Genomic DNA, 27,423 nt, shown 5'->3' with positions numbered 1-27,423 from the left:
TGCGAGGCTTGAACTCACGAATGGCGGGATCAGGACCTGAGCTGAATTAAGTAGGATGCTTAACTGAGAGAGCACCCAGGAACCCCTATGCTTTTTTTCTGTTTAATTTTTTTAATGTTAATATTTGAAAGAGAGAGAGAGAGACAGCACAAACAGGGGAGGGGCAGAGAGAGAGACAGAGACAGAATCCAAGGCAGGCTCTAGGCTCTGAGTTGTCAGCACAGAGCCCAACGCGGACTCCAACCCATGGAACTTCATGAGATCATGACCTGAGTCAAGTCAGACACTTAACCGACTGAGCCACCAGGCACCTCTTTTCTATTCTAAGTTTATTTTGAGAGAGAGCCTGTGAGGTGGAGCAGGGGAGGGGCCAAGAGAATTCCAGGCAGGCTGTTAGCTCCACACAGGGCTTAAATCCAGGAACCACCCATGAACCTCGAGATGATGCCCTTGCATACGAGGGGCGGGGGTGCACTGAGAGAGAGAGAGGGAGAGAATCTTAAGCAGGCTCCACGCTCAGTGTGGAGCCCAACACAGGGCTCGAAATCACAATGGTGAGATCATGACCTGAGCCGAAAGTCTGAGTCTGACTTTTAACTGATTGAGTCACCCTGGCACCCCAAGGAACAACTTTTATTACTTTCTGCAAGCACATTTTTTAATTCCTCCCCTTTCTGACACAGTGTTGCATACCGCATACAGTGTTTTTTTTGTTTACTTTTGTTTTTTAATGTTTGTTTATTTTGTGAGAGAGAGAGACATGGAGACAGAATCCCAAGCAGGCTCTGCTCTGTCAGAGGAGAGCCTGAGGTGGGGCCGAACTTACGAACTGTGAGATCATGATCTGAGCCGAAATCAAGAGTCTGGTGCTGAACCAACTGAGCCACCCAGGCACCCCATTCCCATACACTGTTTTATACCTGTAGACGTTTCTATGTCAGTAGTTAAAAGCTTCCTGGTTGGTTTTGTTTTTGACAAGTCAAAAGCTTTAAAAAATTGAGGTAAAATTATATACATTGAAAGGTCCTGTTCATTTAGACTTTTTTCAGTAGATTTCATTTTTAGATTTTATATTTGGGTGCTGCTATTTGTTTTTTGTTTGTTTTTTTAAGTAGGCTCCAAGCCCAATGTGGGGCTTGAACTCAAGATCTTACCCCAAGATGAAGAGACCCCTGCTCCGCCCACTGAGCCAGTCAGGTGCCCCCTAGACTTTATTTTATGGAGTAGCTTTAGGGTCACAGCAAAATTGAGTACAAATCTGGAGGTTTCCCATGTACCTCTGAGCCCACCTATGCATAGCCTTTCCCACTATCGCACCCCCCACCAGAGGATTACGTCTGTTAACGGTCTCCATTCACACATCATTATCATCCAGTATCTATGGTTTTTTGTTTTGTTTTTAGTTTAGGTTGGTGTTCTTTTTCTCCTAAGAGGTTGTTATTTATTTATAGTAACCTCTGTGCTCAAAGTGAGGCTGGAACTCACGACCCCAAGATCAAGAGTCACATGCTCTTACCCGATGACCAGTCAGGTGCCCGTTTTTTTGTTTGTTTGTTTTGTTTTGTTTTGTTTTAAGTTTTAATTTAAATTCCATTTAGTGTAATATTAGTTTCAGGTGTATAATACAGTGAAACAAGTGTGCTCCTTAATCCCCATCACACCCATTCAACGCATCCCCCCACCCCCCTTCCCTCGCTTTCTGGTAACCATCATAATGTTTATACTTTACATTAGAGTTTGAATTCTGTGGGTTTGGACAAATGTATAATGACATATTCACCATTATAGTATCATATGGAATAATTCACTGGTTAAAAATCCTCTGCCCTGCCCATTCATCCTTCCACCCCTCCTAACATCCCCCCCCAACTATACTTTTTACTATTTCTGTAGTTTTGTCTTTTTCAAAAGGTAATATAATTAGAAATCGTACATGGCCTTTTCATATTGGCTTCTTTTTTTAAAATTTTTTAGTGTTTATTTTTGAGAGAGAGAGACAGAGTGTGAGTGGGGGAGGGGCAGGGAGCCAGGGAGACACAGAATCTGAAAGCAGGCTCCAGGCTCTGAGCTGTCAGCACAGAGCCCGACGCAGGGCTTGAACTCGGGAACCATGAGATCATGACCTGAGCCAAAGTCAGATACTTGACCCACTGAGCCACCCAAGCTCCCCACACATTGGCTTCTTTTGATTAGTAGTATGTATTTAAGCTCTTTTCATCACTTGGTAGCTCCTTTCTTTTTAGTGCTGTATAATATTTCATGTTTGGATATACCATGTATGGTTTATTCGTTCTTTATCACCTACTTATCCTTTATCAACTATTTATTACCTACTTAAGGACTCCTTAGTTGCTTCCAAGTTTTGGCAAATAAGTGCATAGCTGCTTTGTAAACATTTGTGTGCAGGGTTTTCTGTGGACAAGTTCTCAGCTGCTTTGGATACATGCTTAGGAGCCCAATGAGCATGATTGTTGTATGGTATAAGAATATGTTTAATTTTGTAAAACAAAACACCAGACTGTCTTCCAAAGTGGCTGTAACCACTTAGAATTCCCACCAGCAACGAGAGTTCCTGTTGCTCCAGTCTCACCATCATTTGTTATTATCAGAGTTCTGGATTTTGGCTATTCTAATAAGTGTGTGGTGGTATTTCATTGTGGTTTTAATTTGCATTTCCCTGATGACATATGATGTGGAACATCTTTTCATATGCTCATATCTTTGATGATGTGTCTGTTAAGGGCTTTGGCTCATTTTTAAACAATGAGGTTGTTTTTCTTATTTTTGAGTTCTAAGAGTTCTCTGTAGGGGTACCTGAGTGGCTCAGTGTGTTAATAAGCCTCTGACTTCAGCTCAGGTCATGATCTTGCAGTTGGTGGGTTCGGGCCCCACTGCAGGCTGCTTGGGAGTCTGTGTCTCCCTCTCTCTCTGATGCGTGCACGCGCTCTCCCTCTTTCTCTGTCAACTTAAAAAAGAGTTCTGTATATATTTATTTATTTTTTAAAGTTCTTATTTTCAGAGAGAAAGCGTGAGTTGGGAGGGGGCAGTGAGAGAGGAGAAAGTGAGGACCTCAATGAGACTCTGAGCTGCCAGTCTGAGCCTAGTGCAGGGTTCGAACTGACAAACCCATGAGATCATGACCTGAGCTGAATTCAGATGCTCAACCGACTGAGACATACAGGTGCCCCTCTTTGTATATTTTAAAAGACAGCCCTTTATCAGTTGTCTTTTGCAAATATGTTTCTCCCAGTCTGAGGCTGGTCTTTTTATTCTCTTTACAGTGCCTTTCATAACAGAAATTTTAATTTTAATGAAGTCCAGTTTATCAGTTCTTATCTTCATGGATTGTGTAGTGTTGTATCGAAAAAGTCATCACTAAATCCAAGATCATTTAGATTTTTCTCCTAAGTTATCTCTGAGGGGTTTTATTGTTTTGTGTTGTTTTATATTTAGGTCTGTGATCCATTCTGAGTTAATTTTTGTGAAGGGAGTTCACTAAGTTTTTATCTGTAATCACCACCCCAATCAATGTAGAGAACATTTCCATCATCCCAGAAAGTTCCTTCGTACCCTCTTCCACTTAGTTCCCATCTCCCTATAGGTAACCACTATTCTGATTTCTTTCTACATAGATTAGTTTTGTCTTTTCTTGAACTTTATATTAATGGACTGCTAACAGTCCATTATTTTTTTGTGTCTGGATTCTTTCGCTTTACATCATGCTTTTGAGAATCATCTATGTTGCATGTATCAGTTTTTTGGGGGGAGGCGGACTGAGTAGTAGTCTCTGGTATGAATTTACCCTAATTTGTTTATTCTACTGATGGATATTTGGATCATTTACAGCTTGTAAATAAAAATTTTCTATTAGCTTTCATGTACAGTCTTTGGATATTTGTATTCATTTCTCTTATATATGGTTATATTTTATAGTACTGTATGGATTTTCCTTAGGTTATTCAGCCAGTTCCCTGTAAATTGATACTGGGCTTATTTTCAGTCTTTTGCTGTTACTAACAATGTTTCAAAATATAACATTTATTTTATTTATTTATTTTTAATGTTTATTATTATTTTTTTAATGTTTATTTATTTTTGAGAGAGAGGGAGACACAGAATCTGAAGCAGGCTGCAGGCTCCAAGCTGTTAGCACAGAACCTGACACGGGGCTTGAGCCCGTGAGCCCATGAGATCGTGACCTGAGCCGTAGTTGGAGGCTTAACCAGCTGAACCACCCAGGCTCCCCAAGAAGACTTAATGACATTGTTTGGTTTTATTTTATTTTTTTAACAACTGCTAATCAATTTATTAAAAAGGTTGATTTAAGCATCTGCAATGGTGACTTCAGCCTTGACTCTCAGCTCAATACTGATGGAAGTAATCTGCTTACCAATCTTAGAAGGACTGTGCAAATCGATGAGTCACTTGTGGATCCTCGTCTGAAAACGAGCCCACGTCTTAGAACCCTCACCACAAGGAGTTTTTTGGTAGTGATTCTCATAGTCTTGGTAGGCTTCCCAACTCGTCCTTTCATTTTGAGACTCTTCCTTTGTGCCTCTGATCAAGTCATTCTAATCGAGGGTATCACCACCTCTGGTTCCACCAGTGTCTTCCTGGTGTATTTAAAAGCCCTGACTGCAGCAAGGTTTCCTGACCCCAACGCAGGGCTTGATCTCACAAACCATCAGATCATGACCTCAACCAAAATCAAGTCAGAGGCTCAACAAACTGAGTCACCCAGGAGCCCCTTAAAGAGTGTTATTGACATTGTTTTGTTTTTCTTTAAAAAAATTTTTTTTAATGTTTATTTTATTTTTGAGAGAGAGAGACAGAGTATGAGCGGGGGAGGGACAGAGAGAGAGGGAGACACAATCTGAAGCAGGCTCCAGGTTCTGAGCTAGTCGGCATAGAGCCTGATGTGGGGCTCAAACTCACAAACTGTGAGATCATGGCCTGAGCCGAAGTTGGGGACACTTAACCGACTGAGCCACGCAGGCGCCCCTGTTTTTCTTTTTTAAATGCTTATTTATTTAAGCACCTGAGACAGAGCATAGGTGAGGGAGGGGCAGAGAGAGAGAGAGATAGACAGACAGACAGACAGAATCCGAAACAGGCTCCAGGCTCTGAGCTGTCAGCACAGAGCCTGATGCAGGGCTCAAACCCATGAACTGTGAGATCCTGACCTGAAGTCAGACACTCAACCGAGAGCCACCCAGGTGCCCCTGACATTGTTTTAATAGTTAATTTGCTTTGGGGATTTTTTTTTAACCTGACCTGAGAAATGGAAAACTTTAGATGGGCGTGCTTATTTTAACACTGCCAATGTTTCCGAGCAGGTTGAGTCTTAGAAGGTGGATGAAAAGATCCAACCTTGGAATCCCCTCAAAGAAGAAGGCTGCTGTAGGGCCAGTCACCCTGCCTCAGAATGGTAACTGCACATTGTGAAACATGGTTAGCCAGGATCCTGATGCCTCATCTGTCCCAAAGGCTACGTGCTGATGTTCTTTTGGATCCTTTTGGGCAGAATGCAGAATTTCAGATGAAATCAGGTTGTTAGATGAATGAACATTTTATGAATTTCTAGATGTATTTTCAAGGCATCTATTTTTTTGTGATTTCCATCCTTTAAATGACATTTTTTAAAATGTCATTTCCACCCTTTAAAAAACATTTTTTTAAAAAAATGTTTTATGTATTGTTGAGAGAGCGCAAGCGGGGGAGGGGCAGAGAGAGAAAGAGGGGGACCGAGGATCTGAAGCTGGCTCTGGGCTGACAGCAGAGAGCCCAACTCAGGGGCTCGAACTCACCACTTGAACTTCGAACTCCTGAACTGTGAGATCATGACCTGAGCGGAAGGTGATGCTTAGCTGACTGAGCCACCCAGGTGCACCAAAAAAATATTTTAAATGGAACCACATACATAAAAACCTGACTCCTTTTTCCCCCTCACTCACCACAAAAGTGATAATTAGTAAGCGCTGTTGATTTGAACTTGGTGCCAGCGGCATCTTCTCCCTGTGCCGGCATCTTCTGATCCTCGTTTCTTGTCTCTTCTAACAGCATCCCTTGTAAATTTCACTGTCGTTCCCCTCCCCCCCCAACACACACACAAACAAGAAGAGCCAGGATTTATTCTTTGAAAAATCTCCCATTAAAAAAAAAAAAACCCTTAGAGGCTTAAAACTTGTCTTATTAAGAAGCAGGAGGAGCTTTATAAGAATGGCATTTATTGAAAAAGCAAAACTTGTGGGATCTTCAGGTGATTCTTATAAGGCACTCTGGTAGAGAAGCACAATTAGAGGCTCTTTCTAAAGTGCAAATCCGATTATTTTTCTTTTAAATAGCTTATGCTGGCTTGTTGTTGTTGTTGTTGTTGTTGTTGTTGTTGTTGTTGCTGCTTCTTGGATGAAGTCCAAGCTCTTATCTGTTCTGTGAGCTGATGTGGCCCCTGACTTCCCTGCAAAGCCTCCAGCTGTGCTGAGCTGGAAGGCCTCCTCCCCTCTGTAGCTTGGTGGAGCTGGGCGGGCTGCATTGATTTCCTCCTGCTTGATTCTCCAGTCTTCCGTCTCCATTTGCTCCCCTCTGCCTGGAATGCTCTGGAGTTTTCCCTCCCCCATGGAGTGAGTTCCTGAGCACCCTTGGAGACTCTCACCTCCACAGCACTGTGCCTCCCTTCCTGTGAGATCTCTGCTGTGGAGTCCAGAGTCCGTGCTTCATGCCACCACTGCATTAATGTCTCTGGAGTTATCCTTTTACTTGCCCGTCACCTCATGTGCTGCGAACCCGTCTTTGATGCCTAGGACCTTGTCATTCCTTTCAGTATCCTCAGGTCCTGTAATTATCTGGGCATCTCTGTGTGACAGAAAGTGTCACCTTTGAAGTCTAGTTGCTTTTATAAGATGCTAGGTTTGGGTTACACAAAATGATACTGTTTACTGTTATGTGCGTGTTGTGATCTGTCTAGTGGACATGTATTGATTGATAGCAGTGTTGATAGTAGGCACCCTGAGGCTTTTTATGTGTGTGTGTGTGTGTGTGTGTGTGTGTGTGTGTATAAGCATATATATATGAACATTTAATGCTATAAATTCCCCTCTAAGCACTTACTTTAGTTCCATCTCAACTTCTGGTATGCTTTATTCAGTTCAAAGTATTTTCTTATTTTCCTTGTGATTTCTTCTCTTTTCAAAAGCTTTCTTTTGTGAAAAATATATAAGGAACATCACGCCCTCCCCATTAGAAAAATTAGAGTCATAATGGGGCATCTAGGTGGTTTAGTCAGTTAAGCGTCCAGCTCTTGATTTCTGCTCAGGTTATGATCTCATGGTTTGTGAATTTGATCCCTGCATTGGGCTCTGTGCTGATGGCAAGGAAGGAGCCTGCTTGGGATTCCTGTCTCCCTCTCTCTCTCTGCCCCTCCCCTGCTTACTCTTTCTCTCTCTCTTTCTCAAAAGTAGATAAATACAGAGAAAAATTAGCGTCATAATGGATAACTTTGTATCCTGTTTATTTAGAATTCTGTTTGAGCATGGTCACATGTCATTAAAGTATTGCTTGAAAAGAGTTTTAATGGCTGCATAATACTCCATGTCACTACCACAGTTCAACATCATCCCTGTGGTTGGGCCAGTAGCTTGTTTCTAAACAGTTTTCTGATATAAGCAACTCTGGTTTTCCTGTGGTTGGGCAGGTAGCTTGTTGCTAAGTAGTGATGATAATCTTTGAAAGTATTTGTTGACATCTGTGTGTGCTTAGGATACGATCTGGTGGTTCTGAGTCAAAGTACCAGTAAGTCTTTATAATTTTATATATATATATATATGTATATATATATATATATAAACACACACATATATACGTACATATACACATATATGTACATATATATGTACATATATATACATACATATAAACACAAACACACATATATATAAACACACATATATATATATATATATAAACACTATATATATAAATACATATAGTCAAGTTGCTTTTCAGAAAAAGGCTGCATTAGGCAAAGCTTCAGTGTAGTCAGATTTTCACCAGGAGCAGGAAAGTTGGCATGCTGTCCTTCCTTCATTGACTTATGCCTGGGCCGTCTCTGACATGATGTCCTAAGAGCTAAGAAGCAAAGATGATGAGAAAAACAAAGCAGTAATCCTTTTAATGACCATTCACAGGGACTGAGAGCTCCACCCCGTTTCCCATTCAAGCAGTGAATTTTCTTCCAAGTATATAGCAACTATGAAATCATTGGCTATAAATTTTTGTTCGTTGTGTTGGAAGATACTCTTAAAAGGCAGATCCTTGGAGATCTGTCGGAACAGCTGAAACTTCATCTCTTACCTGTGGCCAGTATCGAAGGAACTAGACATGTAGCCTATTGTTTTTTCACTCTGCAGCTGAGCAGGTTTTGATCTGCGGAAAATTGATTTCCTTCTTCACAGTTTTGGGCACTGCAGACATCTCTGTTCCCTTCTTACCCTCGCTGTCTACGTGGTCCCCAAGTCCTGTTGATTCCCTCGCATCGATAAACTTGAATTCAGCTTTCCTGCGTTCCTGTTGCCACTAAACTGGTTTAGGACTTGATCCTCCATTAGGATTGCTGCCGAGGTGTTCTGCTGGCTTAAAATCACAGCAAGTCATGTCACAGCTGCTTAGCGAGTCAAACCAAACGTTTTGGAACCTATCCCCCGTCTACCACTTCAGCCACTTGGTGTCTTTCTGTCACACGGTTCTGGAGAAAGTAGCTATTGGGATTCACCGTTATGTTTCGTTGTCACAGTGTTGTTGCATATTCTGTGGACCTGTGCACAGGGGTAGACTTCTTGAAACAAAATGTTGGTGTCATTTAATATTTGAGACATTTTCTCAAGTTTTCCCAAAAGAGTTGTGTTTGAGCTCCCATTGCACAGCGGCTTGCGCTTGATACTGGTTCATCGTTGGGAAATTTTTGCTAATTGGGTAAGCAAAGACATCTTTCATGGCTGTTTTAAGTTTGCATTTCTCTGGATTTGAGTATCTTCTCCTGTGTTTGTTAACTAGCTTTATAAGAAAGTTTAGAGAAAGAGAGGCAACCCGTTTTTAAGAATCAGGTCTATCAGAGACTGAAGTGGCTTTTAGAATGGTAATAACAGGAATAGCTTTATTTAGTTAGTTCATATTTGTTAGCACTCCTAGACACAGGTGAAAGAACCTTGAAGCTAGCTAGCCAGAAGGAAAATGACTAGCGAGGGCGTCTGTCTGTTAATTCAGGGAAATTTGGACAAATCACAGATAAGGCAGGGAGCCTTTTCATGAACCACCTGTTTCTGCTTCTCAGACAAATCAGCATGTTGGTTCCTTCCTAGGCAGCCAAGCTTTCCAGGTCCCGTGCCATCCAGAAGTCTCTTGCTACCTCAGAGGGACGAATGTTTCTCCCCCTGTTCCTCACTTTTCCATTTGAAACATCTTGTGGGATTTTTGTGTTTCAGTGATGGATTGGAGCTGCATCTCAGCAGCTCTTGCTAGTGTAGCCGGGGTGCCTGAGCCTCTAGCTCCCGGGGTCCCACACGGACCAGGTTTGCCAGCTCACTGACAAACTCCAAAGGCAGAGACGCGTGTGGTGGTAAAACAAGAAAGGAATTTATTTCTGTTGACACCCTGGACTGGCATCTCCCAAGACTGTCTCCCAAGTGCCAAAAATACTTCCAGGTTTATGTAAGGAAAATGTGAGGCAAAGGCTGGTGGGTACTTGCAGGGAAGCAGTGAAGGTCATTGTCCTGGGTGGGGTTTTGCTGGCTCTGGGCCGTTCTTATTGCTTGGGGTGGGTGGGGGAATGGCTCACGTCAGGGGACCTTTTGTCTGAGTTCAGAGATAAGCTGGAAAGAAGAATTTAATCACTTAGAAAGTTCAAGGTCAAAATGGTGATCATTGAGGTCCTTTCACTAGAACTACAAGACCCAAGGAACAGTTTGTTCTCAGAAAAAAAGGCCTTATAGGGCAGCGGTAGATGAAGAAACTTGGCACATGCAGTTATACAGTAATAGATATCAGCCATACAAACAAAAGTAATCTCTTTAATCTCTAGACCCAACCTGGGGCATGAACTCATGACCCTGAGGTCAGGAGTCTCATGCTGTACCAACTGAGCCAGCCAGGTGGCCCCACAAACCTATTCTTAAGCCAGCTGATGTAGAAGTAAATGAGATGGGAGAGTAGGAAAGAACCAGGTTGACTGTTTTCTCATGCTGGGTTTTTGTGATTTGGTTCTCTGATCACCCTGGAGACAGAAGGAAGGATTTCTGAAGTTAGTTATAAGGTTTATAGAAGTTTATATTCAGAGAAGGTGAGTGGCATCACCCTGACTAAATCAGGGCTACTTGTGACCTTGAAAAGGTTCTTTATTTCTAAGCCAGCTTTAGCAAATCCTGCTTTCTAGGGCCAAGTAAGTAATATAAATGGGTCAAACTGGCTAGGGTGTTTACACAGTAGTAAACCAGTCTTTCCTGGAAAACATGTGTGCCTGTCTCCTATCTTGAGACACTCAGCCTACTTGATCTCTTTTTACACTTTGATAGACACAGGTATGCAAAAATATTTTTCTGCTATAAGAAAATTGGTACACATGTGATGATAAATGCTACGTGACACCCGTGGCCTACTCTTCCCGTGGATAAAATGAACTTCCAGGGCATTGGAGACTGAATGGAGAGATTTCATCTGTAGGCATTCTAGCCTCTGATATTGGTGTTCTGTTGTGCTGCTTAGGGTGGCTTGGGAGTAATCGCTTGTAATTAGAAATGGTTTTACCATTTATGCTTTTTAAGTAGATTCTCCACTTCTCCAAACAAGACAACAAACAAACCCAGAAAAGCCCCCACAAGACTGGGTTCATGGAGAAATGCGTAGCCCCTATTTGGAATTCTTTATTATCTGTTAACTTAACTGCTTTTATTACTGCAAAGCGCTGCCATTGGCTTTTTGAGTTCTTACCTGCAGGTGTGGCCCTAGGGGCCCATAAGCCATAGGTTCTGCCTGGGGCTGGTGCTTCATCACTGCTTCAGCTCATCTATGGTGATGGTGTTCTAGCTGATTGAACGCTTTGTCAGTAATACCTAGCCAGCAATTAATTTAAGAAGATGTGTACAAACAAAAAAAACAATACCAACACTCTAGGGCCAAATAATGCAAGTTGCTTTCAACTTCTCACATCTGTTTTGAAAGTTTTTTCAAAGTTCAACCCTATTTCATCTAATTTTCAGGCTGCAGCAAGGACCCAACTTTGGACCAGGTTGAAGAGTACAAGATTGCCCACGGGGGGGGGGGGGGGGGGGGCGGCAGTGAGGACAAGGATAGACTCTACTTTTTTAAGTTTATTTATTTTGAGAGAGACTGCATGCACACATGTGTAAACCAGGGGAGAGGGGCAGAGAAAGAGGGAGAGAGAATCCTAAGCAGGCTCTGTGCTGTCAGCGCAGAGCTCAGACGTGGGGCTCAATCTCATGAACCATGAGATTATGACCTCAACCAGGGCACCCCTCTCCTCCATCATTCTTTTAGTACATCCCTACTTCTGGGTCACAGCAAGATGTTCCACGTTCCTCTTGTACTCTCTGTCCAGACTTGGAATCAGTCATTTCTGCAAGGAGTCGTGGGAAGACTTAGAAATCAAGACCTGGTTGCTAGGAGTCTCACATTATTGCTTCTACACCCTCAGCTGACAAAAGGCCATGTTGTTGGCCTGCCCAATTACATTTCAGATAAGACAACAAATGTTTTTTAACTTAAACATGTCATTTATCTGAAATTCAAATAACTACTGTTCTGTAGTTTATCTGGCAACCTTAATCTTCCCCAAGTTTACACTTATTATTCCTGATCCAGTACTGCGGGGTTCACTTTATTCTTCCTCCCTTTTCTTACTTGTAACTTTCCAAAACTTGGTTTCCTTTAGCCCCAGTATATTTACTTATTTATTCAAATAGAGAATATACGGAAAGTAGTTTTGGAAAGTAGTTTTAGAATTGTTAACGTCTCTGTGAAAAGGAAGTCATTCAGATTTGGTATTTGTTCCTTTTTAGCCTGAAGACACCACTAAATGAGCTTGCTAATGAATGACCTTATTCAAGTTACTTGGGTTAGTTCCCCCTTCCCTTCATTGTGGATGTTATTTAGTTGGAATGTGTTTATGTGAGATTTAGGGTTCTCCCCATGCTTACTGATTTCTGTGTGTAACCCACACACAGCCCCCCAGTTCAGCAGTGTATTATAGAACAGTATGTTCAGAAAAGTGTCACATACCCCGCCATTTTTGTTTACCCTAAACCCACTCATATTCAGTAGCTAACCACTTTTATTAGTCTCTGGTTTATCCTTTTTGTATTTTTTTGTTCAAATAGATACATGTATATTTTCTTATTTCCCTATCTTTCTTACACAAGAAAGTGAATTATATAGGTACTGTTTTGCACACTGCTTTCTTTACTCGCTAATATATCCTGGAAATTACTCCACATCCGTTCACAGAGGTTTGTTATGTGTTTTTCATTTTACAGTTGAATAGTACTCCATTGTGCAGATGTACAGTATCCCCTACGTTTGGCCATTTGGGTTCCCAGTATTTCACAAACAGTGCTATAATGAATACCTGAGGTGGTGTTTGTGCTGGGTTTTCTTGCACTGTTGGGGCTGTATCTTCAGGGTGAATTCTTAGAAATGAATGACTAGGTCAAAAGGTAGCTATATGTATAGTTTTGTCAGATTGCAAAATTCCTCTCCCTCAAAGTCCTACTACCAGTTTGTATTTCTCAGCAGTAAAGGAGTTGTGTTTCAGCCTTACAAATTGAGTGTGGGGTTTATACCTTCTAAGTTTTCCTAATTTTTATAGAGGAGAGATATGATAAAATACTCTATAGCATTATAGTTTTAATCTGCATGTGTAATATGGAGCTGTGACATTTCTTAATTAAAAATAATATATTTATTTATTTATTTATTTATTTATTTATTTATTTATTTCTGTCAGACGAAACTGCAAAGGAAATCCGAATTGCTTGGTTGGGATTGGTGAGCATATTTGGTTAGGAGAAATAGATGAAAATAGTTTCCATAACATTGATGATCCCAACTGTGAGAGGAGAAAAAAGGTAAGCCATCATTTTTTAAGTTATTGCTATGTGGTATCCCTCTGGGTTTTTGTTGTTTTGTTTTGCATCTATGATCTGAAACTATAATGGACTTTGTGGGAGCCTGTGCAGCTTTAAGATGTAATGGAACTTAAAACCCTATAACTGCTTGAATTGCAACAGTTCTTATTGGTAGTGATACTTTAAAACAGGTGGCCATGTAATCCAGCAAGTCTTAAATGATAGTTTTAGTTTAAATGCTGATTCTGTGTTTGCTTTAATATTGTATATTTCATTTCAAACTCATTTTTAAGCCTCTTTAAAGGAAGTGGTAAATCCAGGGAACAAACTCACATAATGATTCTACCTCGCTTTTCTTGGGTTCATTGTGTTAGATATTACACGTGTAGCAGATAGTTTTACTTTTTTAAAAATACCCATTAATGTTTTCTAAACCCTAAAGCCCGGCGTTCACAAAATAGTCAGCTGTATGGATACTTTGTTAAGAATGAATCTTCCTAAGTTCAGGAATTCTCAGTCTTAGAAGAAGTTGTAATCAACTCTCCTTGTTCCACTTCTCCCAGATCTATGGGATTTCTGGAAGTTTAACTTCCTAAACGTTTTACTCCTAAATGTTGACAGTTTAGGAATAGAGCAAATGAACAGCCTATGTACACGTGTTCAGAACAGACCTGTCCTTGAGCCCACCACTTTAATTTTAGATTGAAGGGGCCAAAGAAGACCAGAAGACTGGAGATGAGCTGTCCTAAGTCTTTTCCACTCCAGTAGCCACCCCAGATGCATCTTCCATGAAATTATGTCCTCGCCCTGGCCAAGAGAGCCTTGTGGTGGTTATACCATGTTGACCTGGGTAGTTTTAGCAAATTTTTAATCTGAAATTAAATAGTTCCTCTTATCATTTTTGTGTGTGTGAAGGGAAATTGACTCTATGATTATGAATTTTGCATTTTTGTAGAACTCATTTGTGGGCCTCACTAACCTTGGAGCTACTTGTTACGTCAACACGTTTCTTCAAGTGTGGTTTCTCAACTTGGAGCTTCGGCAGGCACTATACTTATGTCCAAGTACCTGTAGCGACTACGTGATGGGCGATAGTATCCAAGAGGAGAAAGGTTAGTGGGGCGCATGTGGGGAGGGCTCACTTCGCAGCATATTGCCAGCCAGAAAACCTTCCAAATGCAGGGAACTAACTTCTTAGTGCTCCGTATGTGCCGGGCTTGGTGGTATGTCCATAAACATTGTCAGGATTCAAAATAGTTTTCACTTTTCCTGTAAATTTGTTAATGGTGCACTGAAATTGTTCACATCCAAGTGAAGGAAATACATTTGATTGTTATTATATAGCTTACATCAATAATTGCTCTAGGTAATACACTGTGATTGTAGTTCATTAATTTTTAGTGATTGATGGAAATCAGTCAGTAAAGCAGACAAGATTACTCTCTTTAGTTTGAGAGATTTAATATTTCATTGTGACCACAGTCTTTTGTCCTGATTCCCAGATAGGCTGACTTAGATGATACCCCTAAGATTACCGTTAAATTCACTAACCTTGGCAAAATGAATTACCATTAGCAACTACTCACATTGGAAATTTAGAATCAGTTTTGTGTTTTACACAGGATCAGTTTCAAACAGTTTCTACTGGAATTATTTTATTTCATGAATAGCATGTCGATTATTATTCTTGATTGATATGACTTTCTATTAGAGATTATTCTTTTTGAGAGGGAACTTTTCATGGAACAAATCAGATTTTTCTCTTTCTCAAAGCTGGGGGATGGAAGAAAATCACATAGGTCTGGGAGCTCCAAGTTGGGAACTTTGACTTTTGCTTCCATCTACATACTGTGCCGTGTTTTGGATGCTCTTGGTTGGGCACATGGCTCATGTCTTTGGCTCTGAGAGAGAAAAAATAGGATTTATAAGCCCCACCACTTCTGACAGCCCCGTCAGATAACAGTAACACTTTAGAGTCTCGATCTTTGTTAATTGTAATTTGTGCTTCAAAACACAGTGCTTAAGGGGTGCCTGGCTGGCCCAGTCCATAGACCATGAGGCTCTTGATCTTGGGGTCCTTCACGAGTTCGACCCCCATGTTGGTCATGGAGCCTACTTAAAACAACCCTCTGCCCCAAAACATAGTGCTTAAAACTCTTAGGATTATTTCTCCAAAGCTTTATTTTCATAGTTCTGAATATTTAAATCTAGATTAATAGTATACTGGGTGTTTTATTTTATTTTTTATTTTTTTTAAGTTTATTTTTGAGAGAGAGAGAGATATCATGAGTTGGGGGAGGGGCAGAGAGAGAGGGAGACAGAAAATCTGAAGCAAGCTCCAGACTCGGAGCTGTCAGCCCAGAGCCTGATGCAGGGCTCAAACCAACAAACCATGAGATCATGACCTGAGCCGAAGTCAGATGATTAACCAACTGAGCCACCATGCACCCCAGGATATTGAGTGTTTAATAATGTATGGGACATCTGGGTGGCTTAGTCGGTTAAGCGTCCAACTCTTGATTTTTGCTCAGGTCATGATCTTATGGTTCATTAGATTGAGCCCTGCCTCTGCTCTGTTCTGACAGCACACAGACCCTGCTTAGGATTCTCTCTCTCTCTTCCTATTTTTCTGCCCGCCCGCCCCCCCCCCCCCCGTGTTGTGTGTGTGTGCTCTTCTCTCTCAAAATAAATAAATTAAAAAAAAATAGGAATGTATGCAAAGGATGAGTAATGTTAAATGGATCCTTTTTGATAGCATTAGTTTGCCGAAATATAAATTTACCAGTGAGAGGTCAGTTAAATGACAAATGAAAACTAAATTTCTGTTTTATAAAATGATGTGTCATGGCCTTTAATGTGGCTTCAATGTGTATCTTCAAAAAAAAAAAAAAAATTTTTTTTTTTTTAAATTTCTAAGCACAGGAATTTTTATTTCACCAAAGTCTTCCCTGACCTTGTTTTCTGATAAGAGTGTACATTTGTGGTACTATCCTAGCTGATACAGTGCAGTGGAGTGCAAAGGCTTTACTTTGGAAATGATGGGATCTGGGTTCTGCTACCAACTCAGCCTTTCCCTCATTTTACAGATAAGAAAGCCAGCAGAGTATGAGTTATTTATGGAGTTATACAGGTGGAGTACCTAACCTATAAAATAGGAGAGTTGGAGTATACACACAACTTTTAACAGCCTTCAAAGCATTTGCACTCCAGGCACCCCAGGAAGTGAGATTTTTATCTTTGTTTTACAAATGAAACATTGACTTCCCGAGAGTCACAAGTGGTAGTAAAGAGATAAATTATTCAGAGTTTAAAATAAAAGAAAGTACACAATAATTTGAATAGGGAAAGAATAAGGAATTATTGTTATATATATAATTTTTATGATTTTTATTTTATGTAATCTCTGCACCCAACGTGGGGCTTGAACCCCAAGATCAAGAGTTGCACAGTCTACTGACTGAGCCAGCCGGGCACCCCGAATTATTATTATTATACAAGATAGACTTAATTTTTTAATTTTCAAAACATTTTACTGGAAGGGTTTTTTGGAAGGGATTTTTTAATAGTTGACATTTTAGTTTCAGGTGTGCAGTGTAGTGATTTGACAATTCTATATGTTATGAAATGCACCCCAAGAATAGGGAATTAGTAACAGGAAATTAGAGTAATGGGGGAATTGGTTGGTAAGAATTAAAGAGGACTTAAAAAATATAAGAATAGCAGATACACAGAGCAGCCACCACTCCCAGGGCAAAAGAGAACACCTAGGGAGGGTCTCACCCCCCACTGCTCAGGTCCGAAATCTGGACCTCTGGACAACTCCCTGTGCACGCTCACTAGGTGCCTGAGAAGGTGCTGAGCTGCTGCTTCAGTGGGAACCCCTGCTTGAAACTGACCACAGGGAGGTCCTGGGCCTCAGAAACCCCTGCTAAGTCACCTGAGAGGGTGCCCAAGGGGTTGTTCAAGAGGAAGTCCCTCACTAGAGGCAGCCCCCTGCGACACACCAGAGGAGACACCGGGGGAAGCTGTTGGAAGCCATTTGGTGCTGGTTTGGCTGCAGGAGGCTGGTCGGATGCTTAACCAACTGAGCCACAGGTGGGTCAGGGGCAACTGAACCCTCCAGTACCTTCTGCTGACAAGACCTTGTGCAGGCTGGTGAAGGAGAGTTGTTTGCCAGGCTCATCACAGAGGAGGCAAAGAAGGGTGGCGACTGGCACCCAAGATCATACTCACGTCTTTCTGGGCTCTTGTGTCCTATTTACATACCTTCCCAGATTCATTAAAACTAGCAACTCTAGGGGCGCCTGGGTGGCGCAGTTGGTTAAGCGTCCGACTTCAGCCAGGTCACGATCTCGCGGTCTGTGAGTTCGAGCCCCGTGTCAGGCTCTGGGCTGATGGCTCAGAGCCTGGAGCCTGTTTCCGATTCTGTGTCTCCCTCTCTCTCTGCCCCTCCCCCGTTCATGCTCTGTCTCTCTCTGCCCCAAAAATAAATAAACGTTGAAAAAAAAATTTTTTTTAAATAAAAAAAACCTAGCAACTCTAGGGGTGCTTGAGTGTCAGTCCGACTTCTATGCAGCATCCAACTTCTCAGTTCGTGATCTCACAGTTCCGTGGGTTCAAGCCCCATGTCTGGCTCTGTACCAACAGTTCAGAGCCTGGAGCCTCGACCCTGCTTTGGATTCTGTGTGTGTGTCTCTCTCTGCTCCTCCCCACCCCCCTCTTGTCACTTGCTTTACCTATGGTAAATAAACATTAATGAGATTACAGTAAAGTGTTTGGCCATCTTATGCGAATGGTGAATATAGTCCATGGTTTTTATTACTGGAATGAACGTTTCAGTGTGATTTGACAGTTTGGAAAACTATAGTCATGAATGCTGTTGTCATAATGCACATACAATCCTTGCCTTTGGGGGCTGTATATGGATAGCTGTGGCTACCTCATTACTTCCAGAATAATTGTTTCTGTTAAAGTTGTAGAACTGTAATAAAACACTAATATACTTTGGATATAAGGGTGTTTAATCACATTCTCATGTGAAGAAGTACATATTTTAAAAAAGGAGAGGAGTAGTTTTTAAAAGACAGACATGTTTTTTTAATAGATTATGAACCTCAGACAATTTGTGAGCATCTCCAGTACTTGTTTGCCTTGTTGCAAAACAGTAACAGGCGATACATCGATCCATCGGGATTTGTTAAAGCCTTGGGCTTGGACACAGGACAGCAGCAGGTAAGGACCTTTAAATGTTTTTTTATTAAGTGAAAGAATATGATATCTTTTTATTTTTTATTTATGTTGGGTTTTTTTTAGAAGAATGGCAAAAATAAATTTTCTTTTATAATAAATATATATTAATCCAAAATTTTCAACCATTGAGTAAGATGGAAGGTGGGAAGAAAAAGACTGCTTCCTAACAAGTTCCCCAATCCCACTCCCAGAAAATAACAAAGAACCTTAAAATTTTTTTTAATATGAAAAGGTACCCAGGTGTTCTTTAGAATGTTTGTAGGGGGAAATGAAGTGAAATCCTTTTTAGAAATTAAGTTTTTTTTTTTTTTTTTCCTATTTGGAATTTCAGCATTTATTAGCTGTCCTGCATATTACACATTTTCCTTGATCTCATTTCTGAAAATTCATGCATGGGTACAAATTGATTCAACATAGCTCTAGTCCTTAGTTGAAAATGCTAACTTCAAAAATAGAGGTAGTTTCTGGAACATTTCACTTGTTGCTGTTTGTATCAGAAATTGAAAATCAAGATAATGATTTTTCTTTCGTTTTCATTTTCTGTTTCTTTTTCTTTTTTCTTTGTTTTTATTTTTTAAATTAACCCAAACTTGTGTTGTAGGATGCCCAAGAATTTTCAAAGCTATTTATGTCTCTTTTGGAAGATACTTTGTCTAAACAAAAGAATCCAGATGTGCGGAACATTGTCCAGCAGCAATTCTGTGGAGAATATGCTTATGTAACTGTGTAAGTGTGTTTCATCTTTCCCAGGGTACATTTTATTCTAAGACAGTTGCTCGTATGTGATGTGATTTTCAGTTAAGTTCCAAGTTATAGCCTTCGTGGGTTATCGCGGGACCTGAAATATTTCTAGTAATAGATTTCCAGGGGGAACATGAAAGCAACTGACTTGGTAAATGCAGTTGGACTCATTCAGGTGTTGAGACCTACGTGTGGTCGAGCTCTTGCCACGGACTTTGTGGCTGTGGTGTGAGTTGAAAGAGTAAGATTGGAGCCACTCTTAAGAGTGGAGAACTCTTAAGAGTAAATGCAAAATGCCTCTGAAATTTTTTCCTAAGCGTAAAATACATGCTTCACCGATCACTTTCTGTTTTTATTTTTAACATACAGTGTAAATAATTTCTGTGAAAGAGAACCAAGGTAATAAGGTGGTAAATGCTTCTCTCCATGGTTCTAGAATGTAATACAATGGAACTTTATTGTTTTCCAACTCTGATCTTAACTTTCACTCTGTTTTATTATAGTTTGCAACCAGTGTGGCAGAGAGTCTAAGCTTTTATCAAAGTTTTATGAACTGGAGTTAAATATCCAAGGCCATAAACAGTTAACAGATTGTATCTCGGAATTTTTGAAGGTATATAGTTGTTTCTGCTCATTAACAGTTAAATATTATTCTGAATTTTTAAAAATTTAATGGCTAAATTCATTACTTCAGACTTTTCCACATATGAAGTGTCTGTTTATGTTATAATCCAGAAGAAACTTTATGAATTTTTATTTCAATTTTTTTAAGTTTATCTATCCTCAGAGATATGAGAGCCTGAGCGGGGGAGAGGCACAGGGCGGGGGGCGGGGTGTTGGAGAGGGAGAGAGAGAATCGTAAGCAGGTGCTCCGTACAGATGGAACACGAGGCAGGGCTCGAACCCACAAACCGCAAGATCGTGACCTGAGCCGAAGTCGGATGCTTAACCAACCGAGCCACTCAGTTGCCCTGAAACTTTGTAAATTTTAAGGTGTCAAAGCAGATGGTGTATTAAAATAATTTTTGGATATTTTCAGGTTATTTTACACGTAAAGTTATGTGTAAAAACTTGTATGTTTCAGAGTGGTAGAGTGTTTTCAGGGAATCTAAGCTCTGTTACTACCAGGTTAGTTTGTCCTTTCATTTAATGAGAACTACAATGTGTGGAATACAGTTTTCTTTTTAAATTTTTTTTTTTTTTTCAACGTTTATTTATTTTTGGGACAGAGAGAGACAGAGCATGAACGGGGGAGGGGCAGAGAGAGAGGGAGACACAGAATCGGAAACTGGCTCCAGGCTCTGAGCCATCAGCCCAGAGCCTGATGCGGGGCTCGAACTCACGGACCGCGAGATCGTGACCTGGCTGATGTCGGACGCTTAACCGACTGCGCCACCCAGGCGCCCCTACAGTTTTCTTTTTAAAATCACTGTGGTCTGGGCGCCTGGGTGGCGCAGTCGGTTAAGCGTCCGACTTCAGCCAGGTCACGATCTCGCGGTCCGTGGGTTCGAGCCCCGCGTCGGGCTCTGGGCTGATGGCTCAGAGCCTGGAGCCTGTTTCCGATTCTGTGTCTCCCTCTCTCTCTGCCCCTCCCCCGTTCATGCTCTGTCTCTCTCTGTCCCAAAAATAAATAAACGTTGAAAAAAAAAAATAATAAAATAAAATAAAATCACTGTGGTCATTCTTAAATCCCTCCACTGCGTATCTCTCTCCTTTCTGTATGTTTTGATTTATGTGGGGAAATGGAAGTGGTTCTCTTTTGCTCAGAGTTGAAAAAGCTGCTAAGAGGAATCCTTTGTTACCAAGTGGGAACAAGCGCTTAACATAGTAGATGAGCTAATCATACAGCTTCACATCTTAAAACATTTTTTGTGCCTTTCCTCCTTTTTAGCACAACCGTTAGTCTGCTTCAAACACTCATTTATTGAATTCATTCAGCTAAATATTGATCGAGCGATTACTGCTTTCACACACAGTTTTCAGCAGTTGGGGATAACCATAGTGAGCAAAAGAGACAACAGAGTTTTGCCTTATAAGGTAGTGGCTTTGGGACCAGAGGAGGACAATAAAATAAGGATAAGTATAATATATAGTGTGTCAACTATAATAGGTATTGTGGTGAAGAATAAATCAGGGAAGAGGGATGGAGAATGTGGTAGGAAGGAGGGTAGGTTGGTTGCAGTTCTAAATAAAATGATGGAACGTGAAGGAAGGAGCCATGTAGGAAAGAAGGAGGTGTAGAATGTGCCCGGTGGTTTGAGGAACAGCAGGTCAGTGTGCCTGAAGTGGATGAGCAAGGGGAGAAAGTTGGAAGTTGTGGAGATAACTAAGCATCACCTAGGATACGCCTTTGCCAGAGGCTTGGACTTTTACTGTGAGTGCAGTGAGATGCCACCAGGGGGTGCTAGTCATAGGAGAGTCCTGATGTGTTTGAATCCTTAACTCTGGGTGCTGTCTTGAGAATTGGCTGAAGGTGGGGCCGGGGAGACAGTAAGAGTTGATGGTGGCTTTGACCGAGGGTTAGCTGACGAGGTGAGAAATAGTGTTTGGATTTTCAGTGTATTTTCAAAGTAGAGCTACTACAGTTGCAGACTGGGTATGGAGAAGAGAGGAGTCAAAGATGACTGAGGTTTTGGCCTGAGTGCCAGGAAGCATGGAGCTGCCAGAACCGCTATGACAAGGGCTGTGGGAGGACTAGGCTTGGGAGAGGAATTGGGAGTTTGCTTTGGGGTATGTTCAGGGGAGGGCATTGGGGGCTGGATAAAATTAACAAGGGGTTGAGAGAGAGAGATGAGGACATTCAGACAGGGGATCAGGGAGGTAGGTGCAGCTGGCCAAGGATGCTGAGGAGGGGCACTGGACAGTGAGTTACGAGGACATGCGGGAACAATTTAAAAAGAAACCAGCATTAGCTAGAACACTGAATTTCCTGCATTATTCTTTTCGCTTAATGTCATCAGTGTGGTTCAGTAATTTTAAGTGTGTGTGTGTGTGTGTGTGTGTGTGTGTATTCTGATGCCCATATGTAATTCCCACCCATTTCCCACTCTTATTAAATTAATTTTGTTGTGTCAAAGTACATAGGATTTTTTTTTTTTTTAACTTAGAACCTACTTCCTTGGGGGCACCTGGGAGGCTCAATGGGTTAGGCATCTTGGGTTTGGCCCAGGTCATGATCTCGCAGTTTTTGGGTTTGAGCCCTGCATCGAGCTCTGTGCCTGGAGTCTGCTTCAGATTCTGTGTCTCCCTTTCTCTCTGCTCCTCCCTCCCTCTTTCTTTCTCTCTCAAAAATAAATGAACATTAAAAAATTTTTTAAAAATCATACATCTTGGAAAGAGGCACATCAATTTTAAATTGTTGTATGCAAGTAAATAATATTCCTGCCAAGTAGTACCTTTTATTGTAGGTGTCCTTTTTTGTTACTTGTAGTAGCTTGACCTTAACAGCTTGGGGTGGGGGAGACTGTTAATGAACATGAAATTATGCTTTCCATCAGAGATTTGATCAGTTTTTAAAAAAAACCTTTCCACCCTCTACTTTTTTTTTTTTTTTTAACTAATATGTCTTATTTCTGAGCAGGAAGAAAAATTAGAAGGAGACAATCGATACTTCTGTGAAACTGTCAAAGTAAACAGAACGCAACAAGGAAGATCAGACTCCTCAGCCTTCCCTGCACCCTGAACCTACAGCTGATGCGCTTTGTCTTTGACAGGTAAGCATGTGCAGAGTAGCGGTGTTGGTTGCTCATTGTGGACTGATGGGGACAGATTTTACCATAGACAGAGAAGGTAGTACGGTGCTTACAATTTGAAACTCTAGATTTGGGGGTGAAAGCTGTAGGTGGGGCCTGTCCTTTTGACTTGCAAATAATTCATGGTTTGATCACAAAATTCTTAGGTAAGCCAGACATATATGAGTTAAAGCTAGAAAGGTAGGGTGTCCTTATTTTTTATTCTATTATTAATTATTAAAAACTAGAAAAGGAAAACAAACATTTAGGTAAGGAGTGAATTATCTTGCTGTTCCTGTATTTCTGTATAAGAAGTAGAGTAAATTTATAGTTAACGGTGCTCCAGCCCCCATGGGAATATATCTTTGATTTTATAATTAAAATAAAGGCAGTGTTTGCGTATGCACATTACTTCTGTGCGGGAGTTTCGGTGGCTCTGTTGTGATTAAATTAAAACTTCTGGAAATAAGTTTAGAATCACCACTTTAAATTCATAATTTCAACCTATTATTTTACACCAATTACAAGACAGCATTATGTTGACTTCTAATCGTACAGGTTTTTTGAGCAAGATTGCTAAATGAAGCCCACCTACCTACCAATGCGTTTTTTATTAAAATAGGTGATAGAGCTTATACATTGTTTTATGATTGTTTTAAATATAAATATAATTAGCTTTCCTCTTGGTTAGGCAAACTGGACATAAGAAAAAGCTGAATACCTACATTGGCTTCTCAGAAATTTTGGATATGGAGCCTTATGTGGAACATAAAGGTAATATTTTTACCGAGCAGTGATAATTTTAATGCTCAGAGAATGTAACTTGTGATCTGCTTGCGATGAATACAGAACAGCAGTTTATTACTAAATTTTATTTGCTAACGTTAACGTCTGTCTGGGAACAAAGGCTTTTTAGGCAAGCCGAGATGTGTTACTTCCATTTTTCCGTAAGTACACAGCAAAGATTAGATGGTTCGTCAAGATCTCCATAATTAAGTGTACAAAAGAATAAAAACATGAGAAGGTGTTTTACTGCCTGAACCCACAAAGTGGTCCCTTAGTGTCAGAACTGTATCTGTAATTCCTCATAAAGTGAAGTCTCTCTGAGCTGCCTCCATTCGTGTTTCTTTTTATTTTTTTAACTTTTCATCAAAAACTTTAGGTGGCATAATTTCAATATGTATGCTCTAATTCATATCAGTGATGAGTTCTATGATGGTATGCCAAACAGTTTCCTACCCTTTTGTTTTGGTGGTCTTCACCTTACATACAGGGTGATTATTGATAGAAGAAGACTTCTTGCCCTTTTGTCCCTCTTGCCCTGACCTGACCGGAAGGACTGTTGCACTTCTCAGATCGATCTTCCTGTCCATTAAATTTTTAATAAAGAAATTAATACCATAAACTCTTTCCCTTTCCATAAAAAGCTTCTGGAGGCAACTTACAATAGAAACAAGCCATAAAATAAAACCTTTGGAAAAAAACAATTGGATAGGTTGGGGAATGATGTATTAAATACTTAAACTTTAAAACGTGTGATGCTCTGTCACTGTTGCCGGTTTGAAATTTGCACCTTGGTGCAGGAAGAAAACAGCTGCAGACTTTGCACCTGGACTTTGTTACTTTTATATTTGGCTGAATGAGTAACTTAACTGTAGTCCACTTTGGTTAGTGGTTTGCTTCCTGCCTCCTTTGTTCCAGGTAGTTGTTTAAAATTAGAGATGTCTGATAGCCTGGTGGTTTCTCTGAGTCCAGAAACTTCGATGTAAAATTAGCACTTTCCTTGTCTCCACTGTATGATTTTGATAGTTCTTCTTACTAATGTTACTAATATATTATGTATTTGTCTAATTTGTACTGTAAGGAGCACAAGATGATTATGAAATAGACTTGACGTGTCAAAAACTCTGTAGAAATATTTAGATTTAGTGTGTGCATTGACTAAATCTCTTAATATTTAAATAGAAGAATAAAAATTATTTTCTTATTTTAGAATTGTTAGCTAAGACTAGTAAAATTAATCCAGTAGTTTGTAGCCATAGACCTTGTCTTTCACAGGCTCTTGTGCTATTTGCTGTACAAACACACAACCTTCTAAATACTGAAAACATTAATTTTTGTTAAAATTGCATAGGGTTGGGTTCATTCTTGGTAATTTGGAAAATTTAGAAGGCATAAAGAATAAAAACTACCTGCAATTCTATAACTATATCACCAGTATTTGTTTTCCTGTATTATTTATACGTGTCTATGCATACCTATCCATATGAAGCTGAAAAAGTAGATCTAAAAGATGGTCTTTTTAAGAGGAGAATTCCCTTGTTTCCTTAAATAGTGGGCCCGCAGATCTGCAGAGATCTGTAAACCAAGGGGTCTCCATTCCTTGAACCTTTAGCCCTTGACTCTCTAACTGAACTTTTGCCATGTTTCTTAGAGATTTTAACATACCTGTAGACCACCTTGAGGGTCTGGGGGCTGAATAAAATTCATAGAATTTCAGAAGAAACCAGTTACATTTCAATACAGTTAGCTGGGCACCTGGGGGGGCTCAGTCTGTTGAGTGACCAACTTCGGCTCGGGTCATGGTCTCACGGTTCGTGGGTTTGAGCTCTACGTCAGGCTCTCTACTGTCAATGCGGAGCCTGCTTCGGATCCTCTGTCCCCCTCTCTCTGCCTCTCCTGGCTCACACTCTCTCTTCTCAAAAATAAGTAAACATTTTAAGTAAACTAGTACAGTTAGCAAAACACAAAGACAGACTTGAGGTCCAGTAATAAAGGTGCCCATTAAAGAACAGATTCCACTGGCTGTCCACAACTACCAGAACCTGAAGCTGTTGAGAGTAATGAATTGGTAAGTATAAATTCAGGCTGACAACGGTAACGTGATACGAAAATTTTTGTGTTGTTGTCTCTTGGTCACACAGTCACAGTTACTGCTTCTACTCGTATGGTGTAGCATGATGATTTAATTTAGGGAATACTATGTGGAACTCCTATTAGAGGCGATCTCTCCCACTTTTCTCCCTCAGCCGTCCTGAGGGGCACACCCTCCCTTGTCCTGCTGTTGTGTGCACCATACACGTCACTCTATTGACTTTCCTACCTTTTTAAATTTTTTTTTTTTCAACGTTTATTTTATTTTTGGGACAGAGAGAGACAGAGCATGAACGGGGGAGGGGCAGAGAGAGAGGGAGACACAGAATCGGAAACAGGCTCCAGGCTCTGAGCCATCAGCCCAGAGCCCGACGCGGGGCTCGAACTCCCGGACCGCGAGATCGTGACCTGGCTGAAGTCGGACGCTTAACCGACTGCGCCACCCAGGCGCCCCTTTCCTACCTTTTTAGAATAAAATATAACACATTCATAAAAGTCAAAAATACACGTTTGGCTTGAAGAATTGTCACAATGTGGACATCTGCACGAGCAACATCCAGGCCAAGAGATAAAGCTTCCCAGTACTCTAGAGTCTTTTTTGTTGCCCCTCCCAGTAACACCCCCTTCTCTCCCCTCAAATCATAGGCACTGATCGGGCTTTTATGGTGCTTCATTTATTTTTTTATTTTTAATTGTTTAAATGTTTGTTTGTTTGGGGAGAGAGCATGCATGCACGGAAGTGAGAGAGAATCCCAAGCGAGCTCTGGCCTGACGCCGGGCTCAGTATCACGAACCGTGAGCTTATGACCTGTGCCCAGATCATGAGACAGATGCTTAACTGACTGAGCGCCCCAAGCACCCCTATTTTTTTATTTTTATTTTGCTTTAGTGCTTCACGATGTAAGTTTGCATCCCTGAACATTAGGCTTTAGTTTACCTTTTTCCTCCTGGGATATTGCCAGGTGAAACCCAACCCATGATGAAATCTTGCACTGCCTGCCTCCCTGGCTCCTTTATCTGGGCTGTGGTTGAAGGTAGCTGGAGAAAAACACTGTCATAGCTGTGTGTCTGTCTGCGTCTCAACCCTTTTAATTTGGGGAATTGCAAGTTTACACGAAAAAAACGGAATCCCAATCTGGATCTTTAAAAAAAAAATTTTTTTTTAATGTTTTTATTTTATTTTTGAGAGAGAGAGAGAGAGACACAGTGCAAGCGAGGGAGGGGCAGAGAGAGAGGGAGACACAGAATCTGAAGCAGGCTCCAGGCTCTGAGCTGTCAAGGCAGAGCCCAATGCAGGGTTTAAACTCAAGGAGTGTAAGATCATGACCTGAGCCGAAGTCAGATGCCCAACCGACTGAACCACCCAGGCGCCCCCCAATCTGGATCTTTTAACTGCATCGGTCCACTTACCCTTATCCCCCCCCACTTACCCTTAAGTACTGATCTTTCCTCTGGTTCAAATCTGTACCACGTTTTATGGCTCCCCGTTACTTGAATGTGTTTTAAAGCTTCTCATTTCTTGAAACATAGCCTACTTTTATAGTCCATGACTGACTCTTAGAATGTTGTGCAGGCTTATTTTGGGGGTATCGGTAGGTTCTTGTGTTGTTGTCATGTTTCTTTTGTACTCGGTTATCTTTGATTGCATGGTGGTTATTCCACATGGAAAATCTGTGGGGATTCCCTTAGGGCTGGCA

At 40.9% G+C, this 27,423-nt stretch overlaps 1 protein-coding gene and 1 long non-coding RNA gene across 2 annotated transcripts in view; one reads left to right on the top strand and one right to left on the bottom strand.

Annotated features, from left to right (window-relative positions):
• Window positions 1-27,423, top strand: part of USP48 (ubiquitin specific peptidase 48) — a 91,909-nt gene that overhangs the window by 14,170 nt on the left and 50,316 nt on the right. Inside the window, 8 exon segments of the mRNA XM_043574035.1 lie at window positions 13,010-13,130; window positions 14,086-14,242; window positions 18,235-18,362; window positions 18,982-19,104; window positions 19,624-19,734; window positions 22,702-22,735; window positions 22,738-22,834; window positions 23,544-23,626. Coding sequence (XP_043429970.1) covers window positions 13,010-13,130; window positions 14,086-14,242; window positions 18,235-18,362; window positions 18,982-19,104; window positions 19,624-19,734; window positions 22,702-22,735; window positions 22,738-22,834; window positions 23,544-23,626 — 854 coding nt within the window.
• LOC122480063 lies at window positions 22,698-26,719 on the bottom strand. Its single transcript, XR_006296509.1, has 2 exons — window positions 26,189-26,719; window positions 22,698-25,955 (listed from the first exon to the last, which is right to left on the bottom strand). It is a non-coding gene; the product is annotated as an uncharacterized LOC122480063 (long non-coding RNA).

Source organism: Prionailurus bengalensis, chromosome C1, assembly GCF_016509475.1.
Source record: "Prionailurus bengalensis isolate Pbe53 chromosome C1, Fcat_Pben_1.1_paternal_pri, whole genome shotgun sequence".
NCBI lineage: Eukaryota > Metazoa > Chordata > Mammalia > Carnivora > Felidae > Prionailurus > Prionailurus bengalensis.
Note: the sequence above shows the minus strand (reverse complement) of the source record. Positions and strands in the feature narration are given on the sequence as shown.